Below are 20,588 nucleotides of genomic sequence, written 5' to 3'. Positions count from 1 at the left end.
GTTTCAGAAATTAACAGCCTATCTACCTGAGCCAGCAGTCACAAAAAAGACATGTTAGCACCTGTAGCTCAGAAATAGCAAATTAATAGAAAAGTCACAATATACAAAGGAGCAAGCTCTCTCTGTGCTTTGAAAAATATCACATTATATTAAGTAAAAATGAACCATGCCTTAATTCTCGCAGAGTAGCTACTTCATAAAATGAAATTGGTTTTGAGCTTTTTTCCACTGATACAGAATTAAGTTCTTCATCATATTTGTTAATTCAAAACTATTCACATATATACATTTTTTTTCAGCTGAAATGCAACACTTGAAACAATACAAAAACTACAATAAAAATGAGGAAATAATATCTTCATGTAAGTCTGTTATAATCAAGTTTTAAGATGCAGAAACCATTTAAAGTTTGTAGCAGACTCCTCTACTACTGAAAATGTTTTGTTAAAAAATGAAATGTAAATTGCAACTACACTGGAACACTGAGTATGGCGTAAGACTTTGCATACAATACTTAACTGCAGGCAAGATCAGAGCTATCCCCCTCATTTACAGAGGTAAAAACAAAGCAGTTATTCACACATCAGACATATGGCTGTAGACAAGAGATGCTCATGAAATGAACATTGCAACCCTTTCCAGCTTAAGTAGGTAGCAAAAACCTTCTTATTTGTGCATAGACAACACAACTACAAACATAAGGTGAAAAACCATTTTGATGTTCAGCATTCACTGCAGAACACATTAGTTTTGTTTTTCAATGGCAGTATTGTCCAGGTTACCCTGTTTTAGTTTTATGGTGGCAAAGAAGGACACATCTTGATCTCTGTCAGATTGTAGGGCTAGAATGGTCTCTTCTGCAGCTTCTAGATGAGGATTGCCAACACTTTTAAAATAAGCTAGAATAAGGGGAGAAAAAGACAAATTTAATCAAACCCAAAAGAATAAATCCTAGGCCAGAAGTAGAGCAAAAATACAGAGGATGCCAAAAACACTTGGGCTATCTCACCCAATTTTTAGGCTCCTTAGAGAAACTACAGCAAGCTAAGAAAGCTGACAGAGAACACACTACTGCTTACTCATTCTATTAGGTGCTGAAGTATTTCTAAGGGATTTTTTTTTTCTGAACCTTAAATAGAAATGTATCAACAAGTAAGAGCAAGCTCAGGAAGCTGCTGGGAACAACGCGTGGCTGTCCTGCCCTGCCCTCTAGCGCTGAGGACCTCCATCTGTCACAGGAGCGCCACCAGCTTCAGGCCCTTCGGACAGGGCTATCGAATACATTCCAAGACAGAAGAGTCACTACAGTACACATTCCTAAATCCGAATTTAAATGCAGTATCCCAGGTTACACTGTACAGTTCTGTTTTCAGTAGAAACAGAACCAAAGTGCAATTTATAAAGAACTGCACCGGCAGAGGAAAGAGCATTTGTCACCAGTTAGTTCCTTTGAAGGAAATTAATGACCACACCTTTCTCCAGCAACGTCTGCCTCAGAGCCTTGGCGAGCAGAACCCTCACGTTTGGCACAGGATCTGAAGAAAGGCTTAGAAGACTGGGGAGCAAGTGTTCAACAAACTGGTCGACAGGCATACATTCTTCTTCTACTACAGCCTACAGGATAAACACATTAGACGAGAAAGCAAAATTTATGTTACAAATACACCATTTCCCACTTGTTTCCATGTTGCCCTTAATTTAGCCTATTAAAAAAGCCCCTGTTTGACTCTAAATGAATACACCCTATGTTGGTGAAGTAAGTACAACCTTTGAAATACTGTTAGGAAAACATGCCTTGCCATTCTAAAGCTATCTGAAGATGACCCAACATGAACAGGTAACTTTCAACTATATTTTAAAAAAACACTGTCATCACCCTTTTCCCTTTCAACATTCAAGCCTTGCTCCTTCTAGTCAAGTAAGCATTTTTGTTTTGGAGGCAGGCAGGTCAGTGGAAATAGAGGGAAACGGTTCCTGGCATCTAGCACTCATTGGCAGCTTGATTAGCTCTTGTGAATCTATATCCTTGCACGTCAAAGTATCACAAAACACACCTTAGTTTAGGACTCAATTCTTAACTTTGCTACTGGGATATCAGAGAGCACAAGGATCAGCTATATTTCAGCTGGAGGCACAGAACAAAACAAGGACCACAGCTTCCAAACTGGATACACCATTTGCTACTACTGAGACCAGGCCACTGCTTTTGGTTGACCCACAGAATCACAGAACCCAAGGAATGACAAAAAAATGCTACCGAGTCCAAATTTCAGTTTTGCCCATACTGTTAAAAAGCCTCACACTGGCTTAAAATCAAACATTCCAAACTAGATAGAAACACAGACTGAACATTCCAACCTGACAAATGAAGGCAAAAGCCTGTCTTCCAACCCACTTGGAGCAGTGACGGAATCGCACTACAAGTTCATTAATGAAATTTAATCCCAGTGCATTTGCATTGTTTGTGTAGAACTTCTGTAGTATTGCTACAACCTGTGAAGCAGAGGAAGGGGGAAGAGGAAAAGGAAGGGAAAAAGAAATGAGAGTTTAGAAAGTGAAAAAGGCATCATTTCAATTGAATCCTACGAAGGGACACCAAAAACTGTACTCAGTGTAACCAGCTGTGCTTGCAGAATTTAGTAAGTTACTGTGCTTATTCTGGGGAAAAGAAACATAACCTTTAAAATAGCTGTTTGTTCAGGTGAAACAAAAAACGCTAAAAAGAATTCAAACCACCATTAAAATAATGCCAAGAAGAAAAAGAAAAAATAAAGAAAACTTTCTACTCATTCAGGACATCTACAGGATGATGGCAATACCATTAAGTTCATAACAAATTAATTCAAATTTGAGGAAATATCAGTAACTTTTTTCCCTCCCAGAACAAGGTCTCCCTGATCTGCTATACCCTAGTTTTCACGCACTTGAAGATACATTTATCATTCCCATGCAACTAACAAGAGAAACATTTTAGTATCTGTGGAAGTCTGACCACTTAAAATATTTTATAAATTTTCATTTAACATTTTCCATATTGTTTATCACATTTATCAAAATATGTCTCTATTCACACTACTTGTCTGAAAGAAAGCAAGGTGATTTAGTGTTTCCCTCTCAAGAATAATTTTTCTCCTTTTCTGCCAGGAAGTAAATCCCCTACCAGTTTGAAGGAGATCCATCGAACTTCTGAAACTTTATCAGAGCAGAGAGTTAGTGCAATGTGTCTTAAGTAGTCGTAGACATCATTGGGATTGTAGAGTTCCAGTATCAGGATCAGCTGTCTAAACACAAAGAAAGCGATTAACTCTAGGAAGCACAACCTGCTTCCATTTTAGCAACTGTTAAACATAAGGAAGGATCACTTGGAGCCTTGAAAATACCACAGTTACTACAAAGCAGTTGAACAGTTTGTTCATCTCTCTAAAGGTGCACACATGTATCAAAGAGACACATGCTTTAACCCAGCAAGTCCAAGAGAAACCTTTATCCCAACTAGAGGTACCCATGAATCAAAAATATCCCAAATAATAACAAAAGCTACAAACAGAAGTACAATGAGAAATTTCTTTGCAACTTCAGACCAATAACCTGTGTATTCTTGCAAAGCAAAAATGGAAGATGTACTTTGGTGTAGAAATTTCCATTTCAGGACAAGTTTTATATCTCAGAACTGCAGAGAGCTCATTCTAGTCACAGCCCTGCCCATGGTACCAGCAGCCATGCACAAACACAAACTGCTAAGTGACAGCTCTCCACTAAATGTCAGGGACCTGCTGTGCAACAGCGTCGCAACTCAGTGAGAGTCCCCTCTGCCAAACTAGGGAGTGAATCCTCCACAGCCCAAACAAAAGGTCAGATTTTAGCTGCAAACTATTCCTATGAATAATAGTCGGGTTCTTCAAATATCAAGAAGGCTTGCAGAAAAAGAACTGTGGTATGTTACTCTATCTCCATTATACACCCAGTCATATGGAAATACCAAATCAGTAAACTAGTTTGTAAGAAATGTTTTCTCTTTCATGCTTGTTAGAAAGATGTCTTTCATACAATCATTTAGGTCGGAAAAGACCTTTAACATCATGGACTTTGCACGTAAATTTCACTGATTTTTACAAGACAGTCTAGAACTGAATAAAATCTGAAACCTATCAGACTGTCATATTTCATAAGCTGCAAGTGAACCAGATCTCCATTTTGGCATAACCAAATTTAAGCTCCATTCAGGCCTGATGACAACACAACTTGACAATCTCCACCCCCCACTAAAAAAAAAAAAAATCCTCCAAAATAAAAAATAAACCAAATACCAACAGTCAGTAGTTTTGAAGCTCAGTTCCTTAACAGACTGGTTGGTATTTCAGCTCCTAACTATGGTGTGATCATTTCTGAATGTAATTCTCTATTTCAGAGTTAGTAATGTAGAATAAAAATCTGAAATTAACAAAATGACATACTCTGCCAGCTCGTAACGAAACCTCCAGTTCCTGCTGTTGTCAGTCACCACAAATTCTTGAAGTTGATAAAGATATTCCCGCCTTTTGTCTGCATGAAGTAACTAAAGGAGAAGCATGACTCGTAAAACTGATGCAATTCAATACTTGCAGTTCTCTGGTGTATTGCTCCATTCACACATTTAATATGCATTTTCGTACTTGAAAGGAAGTGATCATTCATAAGATGCTTACTAAAAACTGTGCAGTCAGCTGACTGCCTAGACACACAAGCCTGACATCCAAAAAAATACATCAAGCCATCATTTCTGCAAGGATACTCAAAGCACCACCTCTGGACAGAAGACTGAGCAACCAAAAAACTACGGATTCGTGTTTATTACACAGCAGCCCACCATGAGCTGCTCTTTTTTCTCCTAGCATCAAACACAAATCACTACTGGTCCAACTTTCCAGCTGGACTGCACAAAATACTAATTCTCTTACAATAGCTAGGAGCATTTATAACCGTGTTTACAAAGGGTTTTCAGTTTTGGTATTTTGTTGGGATATGAGACAGTGAGATACCTTAAAAAAGCAACACACACAAGATTGCCATACTGCACAAAGCTAAACAAGTAATTAGATCTGGATATTTTACATCTCAAAAAACTCTTAATATAATAAGACTCTGGAAAAAAAATTTCTTAAGAAATTAAATTACATTTTCCTACCTTTAGAAAGTCATACAGATGTTTAAGAACACCAATGCGCACTTCATCCAGATCTTTCAGGAATCCATTGAAAACTGGCACCAGATCAGCAGCTGTTAGCTGATCTCCCAGAATAACTGCTAGTTCATGTATGGAGAAAGCTAGTGTCCTGCGTACCTTCCACTGCAACAGTTGAAGAAGTGAACTAGGTTAGGCATCATAACTAAAATAAAGAAGCTTTTGAACTACACCTGTTTGAGGACTGAGACAGCAGATGAGACAGATCTAGTTACAGCAGTAGAAAATGTTCATCATATTTATGAAGTCTGATTTACATCTAAAATTTTCTAATTTTAGTCCATATTTAAACACTTGTAAGAAAATATATACTGTTGTAACTTCAATGCAACGAAGTGGACAGGAAAGCTACTCAAAATTCTAACTTATCACTATTTTTTTTTTAATTATTTTTTTACCTGTACATCTGAGGCCAGTGTCTCATATGTATCCTTCAGGCAGTGCCAGTTCTGCCTGCCAAGCGTTAAGGCTACCCCAGGAAGACTATAGGCACAGTGTTTGGCTATTTCAGTATCAACAGTCTGGGCTCGAGCTGGGTCTGTCATTGACAGGTACTGGTCTAATAAGGGTTGAGGTATGATATCCTAGAGAGAGACAGTACATCAGCAACACACAATTGAAGATCTGAAAGAAAATACACCTGTTGTGCTCTAGCATTCTCTTGCTACCAACCAGCTGGCAGCAAAACACAAAAGGTAGCAAGATGCCCCTTTTGTGGACTAGCTTTATGAAGTGCAAATGAGCCCCCCAGTTATTTGTTCTCATTAGGCTAGAGCAGCCAACAATGAACAGTAATTACTACCTGATAAACAGATTGCATCAAAACAAACAGAAAACTTCTTTGCTGACAACAAACAGTAAATCCAGTGACAAAACAGGATAGCTGGTGCCTGCCTTGGCTACACAGACAGCAAAAGGTCCGACTTTTTCTAGATTTCCAATTTAAAACAGGGTTCTCCTCAAATGCCCAGAGCATTTCTTACATTCTGCATCTGATCAAGTGCAAAAGCTATCACTGTAACAAGGATAAGATGAACTGTATTCAGTACACCACTAAAGCAGGTAGATGCTATTCCCATCACCTGTAGTTTTGACTTGTCATCTTCCAATGGCGGATTCTTTTCTGTCTCTTTCTTTAAAAATACACTGGTTCCTCTGTGCTGTTCTTCTGAGTCCTGCAAAAGATCATATAGCTAGTGAAATGAATTAGACTTTCTGCTGTTTGGTATAGTTCAAAGCATCACTCTACAGAACAATGCAATTCAGGTACAGAACAGCCTTTTGCAGACAAAGCCTTGTACAGGCAAAGCCTTCTTTGGTGTGTTTATACAACTACAAAAAGACAACTGAGTTGTACACAAACATACACTATTAAGATCATCACAGCAACAAGAGGAACAGTAGTTAAATTCATTTCTATAAGACCAATCTAATTTAACACAAACTCAGCATTCATACAGATTATGGATGGCTACTTATGTACTCTTAAATACATTTTTATTCTTAAATTTAAATTATCTTAAACAAGACGATTTAGCAGTTGCTCCTTTCATAGACTCTTAGGGGCTGGAAGGGACCTCGAGAGATCATCTAGTCCAACCCCCCTGCCAGAGCAGGGTCACCTAGAGTACATCACACAGGAACTCATCCAGGTGGGTTTTGAATGTCTCCAGTGAGGGAGACTCCACAACCTCCCTGGGCAGTCTGTTCCAGTGCTCTGTCACTCTCATAGTAAAAAAATTTTTTCGGATATTCACCTTGAACTTCCTATGCTCCAATTTACACCCATTACCCCTTGTCCTATCACTGGTCATCACCGAGAAAAGCCTAACTCCGTCCCCCTGACACTCACCCCTTACATATTTGTACATACTACATTACATTACATATTACATATTTGTAATTTCCCCAAATATAAAAAAATTTTGAAGGAATTAAAAGACCAAACCAAAGTTCAAAAGTTCATACAGTATTTTACCTTTTTGTTCGTACAGGTTTTATGTGCAATTTTTTTTCATAGACAAGGAATCTTTCTTTACAGTTCACAATTTACTCCAGCAACATTAAATACTGTACAAACAATTGTTTTTACCCCTACCTATATATTATAATCAAGAAATAGTAACCAGGAACTGTGTTCCTGTCACCACCTGATTCAGCTTCCTGTTTGGAGATAAAACACTAATTTAAGACTCATTACAGGAAGAGGTAAGACCATACTCGCTCTATTTCATCTGACAAAAAACCAACAAAACTCTGCAAACCTTTAACTCTTAGGTAACCTGTGTGCAAACAGAAAAAATAGTCCTCAATAGCTTTTCTTTTTTCAACTAAAACAAGTGGCATGTGAGCTGTGGTGTAGTGATGTTCAAAGGCTTCAGATCAGGAGTGGGTCAACAATGTCAGAGATTGTGTGAACACACACTGTACTTAAGCAGGCAAGAATTCATTTCAGGCATGGAGCACAGTGCATACTTACTGTGCTTTTCAGTACACTGGTGGCAGACAGGCCACTGACATTATCCTGGAAGGCAGGGGATGAAAGTGTTTCCTCCTCCACCTGGTTGCAGGTAGCACTTGAAACAGCCACTTCATCTGAAATACTTTTGTTCTGAAGTTTGCCACTGCTTGCTTCTGTTTTTTTGGTCTCATAGTCACCAACAGAATCAAACTGAGCAGCTCTGAGAGCAGCAGACAGCACCTGGACCTGAGCTGTAAAAAGCAAAAGAAGACCATTTAGTCTCCCCTCTGCACTTAAAAGCACTGAACTTGTATTTAAGTTAAATCTCAAAAGATAAGAAGCAGTCCAGTCAAAGCTGCACAGAAATGGTATCTAGCCACCTAAATATGACAGGCTACCAGTTGGCTGACTACTGCCTACTACTACAGCAAGGAATCCAAATGATGCTTCAGTTCCTGCAAATATAACTTTGCATGCAGAGAAGGGATGAATAAATAGGCAGATGAAAACTGTTAATCCTCTAGAGTACTCCGGAGATTTAGTGGAACAAGAAAGGGAGTTGGCGATGGATGACAGACTTGTCAAGAAGGATTTGGCCCAGGAAACACATAAGCATTCCACTTATGGGATGGGCTGTTCTCACTTCAACAAATATCAGATTAACTCAGCTGACAGCAGGTAGCCCTGTCCCTACTGCACACTTAGTACTTAGCTACAATACTTAAAGACAGTTCTATCAAATTTCAACAAGCTTTTTTCCCTTTTATAGTTAGATCCAATTTATTTCATGCAAACAGGAGCCGGGAACATTTCCCCAGATGTTGTAGAAATAACTCAGGTCTTGTGAAAAAGGCTGTTTAATAACTGTGTACTATAATTTACTACACAAGGAAGTCTCGTCACTTTGTGAATACCAAGCCAATCAAAATGGGGTCAAGGGTTTCGTAAAGGCCAGAAGAACATCTGTTCATGGAAATTCTTATTTTACTGTTACAAAGTCTCACCTTGAACATCTGGATCATCCATGTGCTCCTGTAAGCTTTCTAGAACTTTTTTTATTTCACTACTAGCAACACAGTTATTACACGGCACAGAGCAGCTATCTTTGTGCTTTTCAGTCTTGAACTGAATCGACTCCAGATCCTGACTTATATCAGGCAGAGGAGGGCGCCAGTAGAGAAAAGTATTAAATACATCCTCAGCAGACTGTAGCTTTGAGTTCGTTCCAGGAAAACTGCTGTCCTTAGTGACTTCTGTGACACCAGCAGCAACTTTGTCACCCTGAGACAACCCAGGCACATCTTCTCCAGGATTGGTACAACAATCTGAACTTTCTTTCCGAGTATCTTTATTTAGGTTCTCAACTGAGAGCTTTGTATTAGCTTCAGCAGCAGTCTCCTCAGTTGTTGATTCTGGTTTGATTTCCATTGGTTGTTCTGAACTGGTAACAGATGCAAACAGTTATAGAAACAAAATAAAGTACTCTGTAACAACAGTTTTCAGTGAAATCATTCATAAAAGACAGCACCAACTACGAAACCTAAATTCTGCAGAGAAAATAAGAATTCATGTTACCACTACGCTTTAATCCACCAGGTCTCCCTTCATACTTTTTCTGGAACTATATTCTCAAGTTGAGATTTTTAGCTCTGAACAGCAACATTCTTCATTCTTCTCCCTTCTACTACCCTACATCTTTCCGTGAATTTTACCTGGACAACGTAGCATTTGTACCGGAGGACACTGAAATTAAGTTGTTGCTGGAATTCCTATCTTGCACCGACGGCCAGATACTCAGCGTCCCATCTTCTCGAATGTAAAGACCAGCACTGGAAGGGTTGGCAAAGGTAGAAATAAACGGGCCAAGAGACTGAAAAGCAGCCTGACGAACCTGTGGCAGTATAAAGGCAACAATCACAATTCATGCAAATACTGCACAGACAATGCTAAAAAACAAAAATTTGGTTCAATTTTTGGTTCAACTGGTTCTTACTGTAACAGCTTCATTTAATAATATAACCAATTATCAATTGACAAGTACGTGACACCTAAGCAAAGGCTATTAGAATATTTAGCATGTATGTATGATCATAGTAAGGAAATTTTTTTGTATACATTTGAAGGACACCACTATCTACTTCAACTAACACCTTTTCCACAAACAACCTACTCACAGAACCGTTTGCACTTACTAAAAACCTGCTGATAGAAACTGTTAAGTAGTAAGAGAGAAGAAAAATAAGACAGCATCTTGTTAGAGGAGATATAATTTTAGCAGATCAGGCTCTAATCTCAGCAAATTCAGAGAACTTTTACAGCATACTTGTGACTTGCCCTTTATTTGTGTATCTGACTGAGAATATGCACCAATTATTAGAGGGAGTTACTTACCCATCTGCAAGTGTCACTAATAAGACTAATAAACAGTGGGGATAATTTGCTTCTGCGAACTTCTGGGGATGTGGTGTAAGACACTGCCATAAAGCATTCAGCGCAAGCTTTTCTCATTCCCCAAACACTATCAGAACAGAGTTCAAAGAACTTGGGAATCTGCCAAAAATAAGCAAAACCAAGACTAATTAAAGACTAAACAAAGACTGCAGCAAGTTACTAAGAAGGTATTCGTTGGGAAACTGGAGACAGTGATAACTCAAGAGATAGTAAAATAAGAAACAGGAACAAGTTAAAAAACGATTTTTAATTTAATAAATTGGAAAAAAGTGTCTGAAATTTACCTATTTAGACTTTACGTACAACTACATGAACTAGGAAAGAATCAATAGAATTATTCATGGCCTTTTTTTCCTGAAACTATATGTTGAATGATCATTCTAGCTCAGGGGAAAAGAGTCAGTAATTCTAAAATGTGTGTGTACACATGCTATTAAAATTTTTAAAAAATTTTGCAAAACAAGAACTTCTATTTCTATTTCTATTCATTTCCAGTGTTGCAATATAATTGAAACCAAAGCCTGAGCCAAATAAATTTTAAAAAATGCATTCATATTGATAAATGTACAGACAATAACTCATTATTAAACCTTTTTAACTGAGAAATACAAGTCTTGTAAATGGATTTTTATTTTTACATACCAGCAATCTTTCTGTGGCTTCCTGACCAACAGCATTACAAATGTCACCAAAATTAGCTGCACAAATCTAAGAAATAAAAAAAAAAAAAACAAATAACTTTCTCGATCTTTCAAATACACTAGTTTTATTATCTACTTCACCATGCATTATTTATCCCACGTAACAACTGCACAAGTTCGACTACTCAAATTTCAGCCATGTAACTACACCCTGTAACATTAACTCATCCCAAAGAAAGACTCATTAGAATAAGCTTCCACTAGGCACATGCCTTTGAAACAACTAATAATGAAGGTTTCTGCATAAGGAGCATAATCTACCTTAGTAATCACTGAAAGAGACAATAAGCCTACTTAAAAGTTTAAATTACTTTGAACAGCAGCTGTCAAAACCAACGCAAACTAAAATATGATACAAGGGTCAGGACTTAGGTGTACTGGCAGAACTATCTTGGCTATGGCTGAGACTGGCTTAAGTGCTTTGCTGAAATCAAGGTCTCAAGCTAGTGCCACTTACAGTACATTACACATGCTATAATTAAAAGGGCCACTCCCTCATGTAGAAAAAAGATGGCACCAGAATTTGAAATTAAGATAGATCAGTTGTGTTGATATACAATTTATCTGTTCTACATGCTTATGCAGAAGGCTGTAACACAGCTGAAATTCCAACAAGTGCAGCTTATCTTAGGTACCCAGCCAAATCTTTGCATAACCCTTAAGACTACTCAAATATTTTAAATCTTCTTATGCTACAAGTTTCCTTTTGTACTCAACCATGAACTAAAATTCCTCCTTTCAGTAACACCAGAATTATGCATTTATTTATTCTTAAAGGCAGGACATCTCAAATATCTATTACTTTTGAATTTCTGGTTTGGGAGTAACATGGCAGAAATCAGGTAACTTGTTTGCATCCTATAAACCAACAGCTTAAAAAAAAAAAAGTGGTGTAAAACTATTACCAGTGCAAGATCAGTTTAACTGCTATACTCACAAAGGACAGTTATCCATCTCTTTACTGAACTACAGAAACTATAACCATGTCAATAAAGTAAAACTGCTCTTCCAGACTCTTTAAAAGTTCATCAGCTCAAGTTATGACTAAATTATTCAGGAAGGCATTTCAACAGCAACATATTAATTCATTTTTACATGGTTTAGGGTGGAAAAACACACAAACCTTTCGCACTTGAAACAATTTCCCATCACTGCACAGTTCACAGAAACGAGGAAGCAACATGTGCTCAACTGTTGTTCTGCTCAGCATAGAAGCCATTTTACAGATTATCTAAAAAAAATCAAGAAGGGGATGTGTAAGGAAAAAAACCAAAACAAAGCTTACAAGCATGGGCAAATATTCCTCCTAAAAATTACCTCTAAGAGCAAGAGAGCAACTAGCAGGAAATAGATTTAACTACTACAAATTATTTGGATTTTCATACAAGTTTTATGTGAAGCACAACCACAGTTTTTATTTAAAATCATTCTACACCACTGTGCCTGAACATAGTATTTCTGCATGTAATGAACTGCCTTTTTTTATCTGGTTAAATGGACCTCTATTAATAAATGCATTTTCAAGATGTTTTCCAATGTGGCATACACTGCTGTTTCGTACGGAGAACACAAAAGTTCCATTGCACTAGCCAGCACATAAAATCAATTTTTAAGCATAGTAGAAATATCTTAAGCTTAAGGATGCAAATAAGTCCATTGGCTTTAACAGGACTGTTCAGACACTTAAAAACAAACACAGTCCCAGCTCTTTAAAGGCTCAGACAACATGATGCAATAAAAGTTTGCCATACAGAAAAGGAAAAGTAAGACAAACTAGTTATATTCATAAGCTAATGCACACTTTACAGGAATCATTCTCAGAAACATTCAGTTAACATTGGATCATACTTAAAGTAAGTTAGTAATGTAATGTGCTCACAGATTCAGCTTTCTAAATTGTCTGAACTGTTCTGAATTTCCAAACTGTCAGTTTCAACTACCACTACAAACCATGTTTCTGCTGTGAAAATCAAGTGCTTTAGATTGTGCATTTCCCTTCAACTCCCACTTCTTAGGACAACTTGCTTTAATTCTTTTATTTGCAAGAGTAAAAAGGAAAGGGCTTCCATGCACCTTCCTACTCAACTGTTCTGCCCGCTCAAAAGTTGTCAGATTAGAAGAACTCCACTTTCTATTTTTATTTTTCAAAAATAACTGAGGCTTTCTACCTCAATAACTAACTAAAAGCAACCAGCTTCATTCATTCATTCACTTTTGCCTTCTTAACAGCATGGTAAATAAGACCTAAGGAAGACACTGTTCAAGGACTTTTCTACAAATTTTCAAACTTTTAAAAGGCATCTGGTGCTCAGATGTCACCCTGGAAAACTGCCTAAGCAATATTCAACTCACAAACAAGGAAGAGGAAAATCTAGCAGCTAAAGCTATTTTACACATCAAGTATCAGATATCCATGTTGAAATGTAATTACACACCAGCATTTTCCTGTGGAGTCAGCCAATTTATTAAAAGTGAACAGGGAATTTTTTTTTTCAAACCCTTAAGAATTAAGATCATCATTCATGCTTTTGCACCATTACTGTGATGCACAGTAGAGTAAATGAAAACTCTTGGGGAACAATGAATTCTTATCTTTAAAATGCATTTGATTCTTGGCAGTCTTCTTTTAATTCTTGTTATCTGACTACTATTTCGACAATATTTTAGCATCCTGAAGTATAAAGATGGTCTCTTTAAACCTGATCTTTTAAAAAATTCAGAGTAAAAATTTAAAGATTTGGTGTGGTAAACTTAAAAATCAATATGTAATGAATAAACACCAAAGGTTTGATTGCTTGTTTTATTTATCAGCACTATTCCTGGACCTCATCTTCATTACTATTAATATTTCAGAAAGATTCCTTGAGTACTTCATTGACACAAAAGCCCAGACATCTTCATCACACAAAAGGTACAGGACCCAGAGAGAGCTTATGCAAAGTACCTCTGCACTTAGCCAAAGGCATTAATAAATAGTGCTCAGCACAACAATTCTCAGGACAAACTTGCTTTCTTCTTGAATTCAGTTAAGATAATTCTTGATGCACTTGTCATGCATCAAGTTCTGTCCCTGTTCAAATTCTTTGAAAATTCACTGTTTCAATGGTGCTCAATACTACAAATGTCTAAAAATGACTAAAAAACCTACAGCTCCAAGGTTTCACAGTTGAGCACACTTACACTTCAGCTGAGTCACAACAACAGGTTCTCAATTTGCAACAGGCAGACTAACAAATAGAGAAGAAATTAACCAAACTGAAATAGTAATGTTATAGGAAGTTTAAGTTCAATGACTAACGTAAAGCTTTCAGGATACTAAGAATGAAAGTACAGTTTTTATTTTCTGGTTTTATGCTCATGAAAATCTCACACAAAGTTGTTATATTTTTGAAAAGCTTTATAGTAGCAGTGCTGGAAGGCAGAGAACAAAAGCAACTAAAAAGGAAAAAAAAGATTTATTCAAAATTCACCTACATTCACAGCTTCCACCTTGTACTCATCATCACTGTCAGGAGCAGAGAGGTCCAGCAGAATTGGACACACCTTATTTTCAATGTCACTCTGAGCAACAAGGTCTTGTTCTAGTAGTATAAGCAGTGCTTCTTGACCTGCCTTTCTAACCTATTAATATGAACAAAACAAGAAAATTATGTCACTATAAGAACAGGATTTACTGATAAAAGAACTACAACAGGCATGTTGTCAACAAACACACAGGTCCAAGTTAAACAACAGAGAAAAATGTGCAGTATTAATATCATAAGGAATTAGTAACAAACTCTGAAGTTTAATGTAATCACTGCATGGCATTTAAACCAATTCTGAGGAGAAGCCAAAAGATGAATACAGGACTTGTAAGCCATAACTCCTGTAAAAGACTGTGTCAATACGATGCTAGGCAAATCCTGTTAAGTTTCCCATTACCTGCTAAGTATTAAAAAAAAAAAAATCAGACCTCCCTAGCAAAGTGTGCTGAAACCAACACAAAGCAACATAAAAGAACTAGCTATCAATTAACATGGAATTTCCCATTATCTCTTCCTCATACCTGAAATTCACTGCACCATATAGGATTTTTAAATTACTCCACTCCTGTAGTCGGTTTTTCCTACCTGATTGTTAACATCTGTGAGGTATCTCACTACTATGGGCATAAGGTACTCAAAGAATGCTGTTGGGAATTTTGGTCGACTTTCTTGCAGGAAAATGGCAATAGGAGGTATTTGTTCCATCAGTTCTGTACGTACAGTTGGTTCTAGCAATAAAACAAAAGTGAAAACTACATCAGTAAATACAAAATTAAGATCAATCACCATAAAAAAGTAGCTTTTTTTGTTCAAAGCAGAGGAAAATGAAAACACTCAAAGCATAAGAAAAACAACCACTGAAACTGCCCATTCTTAAAGGGAAGTTGAATAAAATAGAACAGCCTTACATACACCACTAGAGTTCAGAGACTTGGAATAAGTTCCCTAATAAATCAGATAAAATAAGTGCACTAGCTAGAAAACTCAATCACCACGATTACATACATACAAAGTATTAAAATACACAGCTGTTCTGTGCCACATACACATGTTCACATGTAATGAATTCCTTGAAAAATATTACGTCAGGCTTTCATTTATACACCTACCACACAAAATATGGAAAAAAAAAGAGGAAAAAACAAATCTTGATTTTATGGACAGACAGAGCTGGTAGATGCTTTAGTTTCTTTAGTTCACTCACTGCCTCCTCAAAACAGAAGAGTTAGAGCCTTCTATATTGCAGCTTATGTAAAATAAGTTACAAAAATTCAAAAATAAAACATTCAAACCTGCATCTTCAGAGAGCCTGACCACTATCTCCATTACAGTCAGGAAGTCCTCTTCATTATTACTGAAATCGCGAAAGACATCCAAAAGACCTCTGGCAATAATTTGCCTGTGGAGTGAACAACATATTAGTTGCCTAACCTCCTACCAACTGCACATAGATGGGATACCAGGGGAACTTACAAAATGTAAAGGGACACCTTGAAAAAGATCAAGCTCTTCTCTCAATATGAGACATACTAGTTATACAGTTTCCCAGTCTCCCGACAAAACAAAGATGTAATCAAGAGATCTCATTCAGACAACGAAGAATGAAAAATGTTACACTAATAAAATTAATATTAGGTATGTGCTTAAGTGAATAACAACAAAGTAGTGACACCTTAACATCCACAATGCTACCAGACTCAGTCATCAAATGTAGCTGCTGTACCCTTACCTGTTAAATATATTATCACTGAAGGCATATTTTTCTAGACGAGCCAGTGGAGTTAAATTATCCTGCCCAGGAATATCCAGGAACGCTGTTATCCTCATGCTATCGCAGTCTGGTCCATAATCTTCAAATCCAACTTGAAAGACAGGAAGAGTAACCAAGAAAAAAAGAAAACCCAATCCAGGAGTCAGGAACAGATGTTACAGTGTAAAGTTCACTATAGTAGTAACTTATTTCTTTTTAGAGCTATTCTTCAAAGGAAAATTATCTGTACATCATTGAAAATGGCTTACAAAACAAAATCTTAAGTAATATCTAATGAAGTCAAGAGTAACACTTGCTTATGGATCACTAAATTCAACAGTTGAATTTTAGCTCATTTCAATTCTCATAAATCCTTAGCATTTAACACATCTTAACTTCACAATTTGCATGGACTAACCACATGCACTACGAGTTAAGAGGGCTCAGCTGAGCACACCACAAACCATTCAAAAGCAAAATCAGTCCCATTAAAAGAAACTCGAATTTTAACAATGACAGAAAATCCCAAACAATATTGCCTTAAAACAGAAAATTCTCGGGTCTAGTAGAGTCACCAAGGTACAGTTTTTCTCACTGTAGTTACTGGGTCCCACACATCTATATCGGACTGGTAGGGAAGAACTTCAGCTTTACTTTGTTTGTTAACATACTGGGAGCTTCCTCTTGCAGACCTATCAACTACAGACTGTGCCATGCAAACTCTACTCTTTCCTAAAACCTTTGTATTTGCAGCTTGAGACTCTTAACCAACTATTACCATACCAAATGCTAAAATCTGCCCTACCAAGTCTTAAAGTAACATGCATTTGATTACATATTACAGGCAAAAAGGCTGTGAAGTGGAGAAGGAATAAGATAACTGTGCTGCCATTTCTTTTTTTCCTTCAGCCTTAAAACAAAGGCAGTGAGATAACCTGCCTGCAACACAAATTCTCTCATTTTAGCAATGGATATAGAAAGACATACAACAACCAAATCCACAGGAAGAGTTGCACTAGAGCACCTTATATTCCCATTCTGGATTCACAATTTTCCCAACAAAGCATTCCTAGAATTATGCACACTTTGTTCACATAAGTATCAACTGTGATCATACTTAATTACATGCAAACTGAGCCAATACTGCTTCTCATATGCAAACAGCAGTCTTTCAAACCAGCATATGTTCTGAGAGTGATAACCACTGAAGGCCAAAAAACAGTTTCTAACTTGGCAGGACACAGTATTAGGCATTTAGATCAGTAAAGAAAGCACAGAACTGGTAATAACTTGAAAGCACTAGCTAATTTTTTAATCTAGCCAACTGTTATATAATGAAGGATTTACTAGAACTTAAAAAAAAATCAATACACTTGCCATTAACTTTATGTAGTGTCCACTTGTTGAATTAAGAAAGTTTAAAAATGAAGGTTGTCATCAGTTCACTTCAAATATTTCAGAATTCCTACCCATTCAAGTGACAATGAAGTAAATCCAAATTCTACATTTGACTACAACACCTGGACTACCACTTGTACTACTTGGAGTAGTTTTATTATTCCTTAAATTAGCTAAGCCCACACCAGTGCTTCCAGGACCAGAGGGAAAATGGAGCAAACTACTTATGTTCAGGATCAAGAGAATTAAATTCCTGAATTTTTTTCCACACATTCAGTACACGTAAGGAACAGTTGTGGCAGAATCCATTTTGGCTTTTCTCAAAATACTCATTTTTTTTTCCATAAAATAAGAAGCTATAGGTGCTTACAAGTTTCAGACTACTAGAAAGTAAATTACAGAAAAGTAATTATATACTGTTTTTATCTAATGCCCTTTCACAAATAAATCAAACATTCAGTATTTTTTCTTCTAATATCATCAAAGAAGCAAGCTTGAAATCTCTCTATATAGAAACAAGAATAAACGTGACAGTATTCACAGCTGAAGTGGAGTTCACCATACCTGAGTTTGACCTAGACTGAAAAGCTGCTTAGAGCCTGCAAGAAACATCCACAGGGTCACAGGATCTAACTATGCAATTCAGCATCATTAGCAAGGTTCACTATCCACTTTTTCCAATACAAGGCAGTAAATACTAATACGGAGTGCAATGATTACATTAGCTCAAGGAGATAATTTTATCTCCTGCTGTTTTTAAAAGGAAAAACAAATCTGAAAATTCATTTTATTTATCATAAAAGGGCATAATCAAGCTAATTATTTTCCAGATTATCAAATAAATTGCCTTACAAAAATAAGTTTCAAACTGTAGTCAATGAATTTTGGTAGATTTTACTACAGTTTTTCCCCTAATTCAAAGGAATCCCCCAGACTCTCCATTTGTATCAATGAAACTGACCTTCAGTGTACATAACACTACTCTACCAATTTAGTTAAGAAAGTAAAAATTCAGTGCCAGTGATGCACTTTAGTGAGCTTATCCCAAAATGCATAATGAACTCTTTGCTAGACTTAGTCATGAACAACTCATGACATCTGAACTTTGCTGCAGCACAAGACAGCTTTCAATGCCATAAATCTAGTTGCACAGTCAAATTAATGAACTCAATCAAGGAATATTTTTAAATCACAGTAAGACATCAATAATGCTCTAAAATGTACATCCCTTTATCTACGTGCTCATCCTGAAATTTATAATTTCTTTTACACAAATTTTAAGTGACCTATATATAAAGTTTATTAACTACTGCTTATGGCAAAACTTTATCTGAATTAAGATATTGGGCATGGAAGGAAGGACAATTTCTAGCTTTTCAAATAGGTATTAAGGAAGGAGGATGCTTTTTAATTAATACTCACAGAGTTAGAATTAATCTGTATAAGAGAAATGTTAAAAATATTTTCAAATACACAAACATAAAACAAACCAAGAACTCCTGCATACACAATGAATCTCATTATTTATACATTACTTACATCACAAATGATCCCAACTTTCCTAAAACTTAATCAAAATACAAATATCATCTTTTTTCCTGCTACCTACTACTGAAATGCAGTAACCTCAAAGCCAGAAAGCAACAACATTTAAGAGCAGCAACAAAATCCCATGGAACAACCTCCTGCCTGCAGAGTTGATGCCTCTGCACATCTTTCCAGTGGAATACTTCAGACCTAACATTTCCCCTGGTGTCCCTTCTAAATTAGCTTGCTCATGCTACACTGCGGTAAGGGCATGGAAATCCATCTGTCACACATTTTCAAGTACTATTAAACAATACTAGTTTTGTGGTAAACTAACAGTCTCTCAGAAGAAACAAATGCAAGTTTCAGTGTTCACTTTTTAATAGAAAAATCAATCCAGCATCCAGGTTGCCAGTGAAACCACCCCACACAGAAAGCTTTCTAAAGCAATGCAAGTTCATGAAATTATTGGTCAAAGATTTACCTCCTTAAGTAACACCTCTTACCAAGGTGTCTGATGGTCATTAAACTCTAATCGTGTAAACCAGCTCGGGACTACACAGGCCTGAGGTGGAGCTGTTGCCTGGCCTAGGACACACGACACTGTATTTAACCTAAAACCACTGGATTGTATCAGCCAACTAGAGCACAACGGCGGTTTTTCTTTTGTTCCCGCTTCCGAGGTGTGCGGGCAGCCACGGCAGCACCATCCCGCTGAGCACCTATGCCACAGGTGCAGCAACAGCAAAATACCAGGCGCCCTCAGCAGCCTGCACAACATTGAAAAGTCTCTCCCGTTTGAGCTACCGCTGCTGGGAAATCCCTCGGCTACTCCAGGCTAATTTCCACCAGACAACAACAACGGAGCTAATTGCTTAAACCACTACCGGCAGGACCCATTTTTATTTCCTAGAGATTCTCGGCAACCCATTGTTGCAGGTGCTGCTCACACCGAATCCAACAATCCAGCGGCCGCCGGGAACAGCGAGCACGGTCCTTGGAAAGGCCGGGTTCCACATGCCGTCCCGGGGCTGCCTCCCGCCCGCGGGTCCTTCTTCCCTGCCTGGACAGCGGCTGCTCCCCCAAAACCGCGCTTCAAGAGGCTGCCGGTCCTTCGAGAGCTCGGCCCCTCAGGCAGCACCGAACGGCCTGTGGAACACGCCAGGTGAGGGGAGGGCCCGCAGCTTCCCTGTCAGCACCGCGCTGCTGCACACGTACAAACACGCTCTTAATTCGCGATCTCTAACGCCTACAAACCCTCACCTACCAATACAAACAGCCTCAAAACGCTCCCTTCACCTTAACGTGGATAAAAACACGGAGATGGAAAGAGAACGGCAGAACGAGCCCAGGGTGGGAGAATGGGGAAGGGCCTAAATAGGGAGCAGAAAAATAAAAAACAGTTACTCACAATCATCTAAGTCATCCTGCAAATCCACAAAATACAAAGGGATCCCTACAAACAAAAACAGAAGAGAAATACCGGGGGGTTGGTTTCGGAGAGCTGCGAGGAAGAGCAGCGGCAGCCCCGGCAGAGCCGCCCCGGCAGCCC

At 37.7% G+C, this 20,588-nt stretch overlaps 2 protein-coding genes across 2 annotated transcripts in view; one reads left to right on the top strand and one right to left on the bottom strand.

The window, feature by feature from the left end:
• Positions 1–708: 708 nt before the first annotated feature.
• LOC104389614 (serine/threonine-protein phosphatase 4 regulatory subunit 1-like) lies at positions 709–20,487 on the bottom strand. Its single transcript, XM_009998635.1, has 19 exons — positions 20,448–20,487; positions 16,091–16,223; positions 15,654–15,760; positions 14,947–15,089; positions 14,309–14,455; positions 11,958–12,065; positions 10,776–10,841; positions 10,074–10,232; positions 9,395–9,573; positions 8,687–9,123; positions 7,701–7,933; positions 6,304–6,396; positions 5,620–5,805; positions 5,165–5,326; positions 4,455–4,555; positions 3,161–3,281; positions 2,359–2,493; positions 1,473–1,614; positions 709–899 (listed from the first exon to the last, which is right to left on the bottom strand). The coding sequence occupies exons 2-19, from the start codon at positions 16,186–16,188 to the stop codon at positions 745–747; spliced, it is 2,772 nt and encodes a 923-aa protein (XP_009996937.1). The 5' UTR covers positions 16,189–16,223; positions 20,448–20,487; the 3' UTR covers positions 709–744.
• Positions 20,054–20,588, top strand: part of RAB22A (RAB22A, member RAS oncogene family) — a 13,308-nt gene continuing 12,773 nt past the window's right edge. Inside the window, exon 1 of the mRNA XM_009998751.1 lies at positions 20,054–20,201. Within this exon, the coding sequence (XP_009997053.1) occupies positions 20,054–20,201 (148 nt within the window). The remainder of the gene's footprint in view (positions 20,202–20,588) is intronic.

This window comes from Chaetura pelagica, unplaced genomic scaffold (assembly GCF_000747805.2).
Source record: "Chaetura pelagica isolate M959 unplaced genomic scaffold, ChaPel_1.0 scaffold275, whole genome shotgun sequence".
NCBI classification, from domain to species: Eukaryota; Metazoa; Chordata; class Aves; order Apodiformes; family Apodidae; genus Chaetura; species Chaetura pelagica.
The sequence above is the reverse complement of the archived record's forward strand: the minus strand, read 5'-3'. Positions and strand labels throughout refer to the sequence as shown.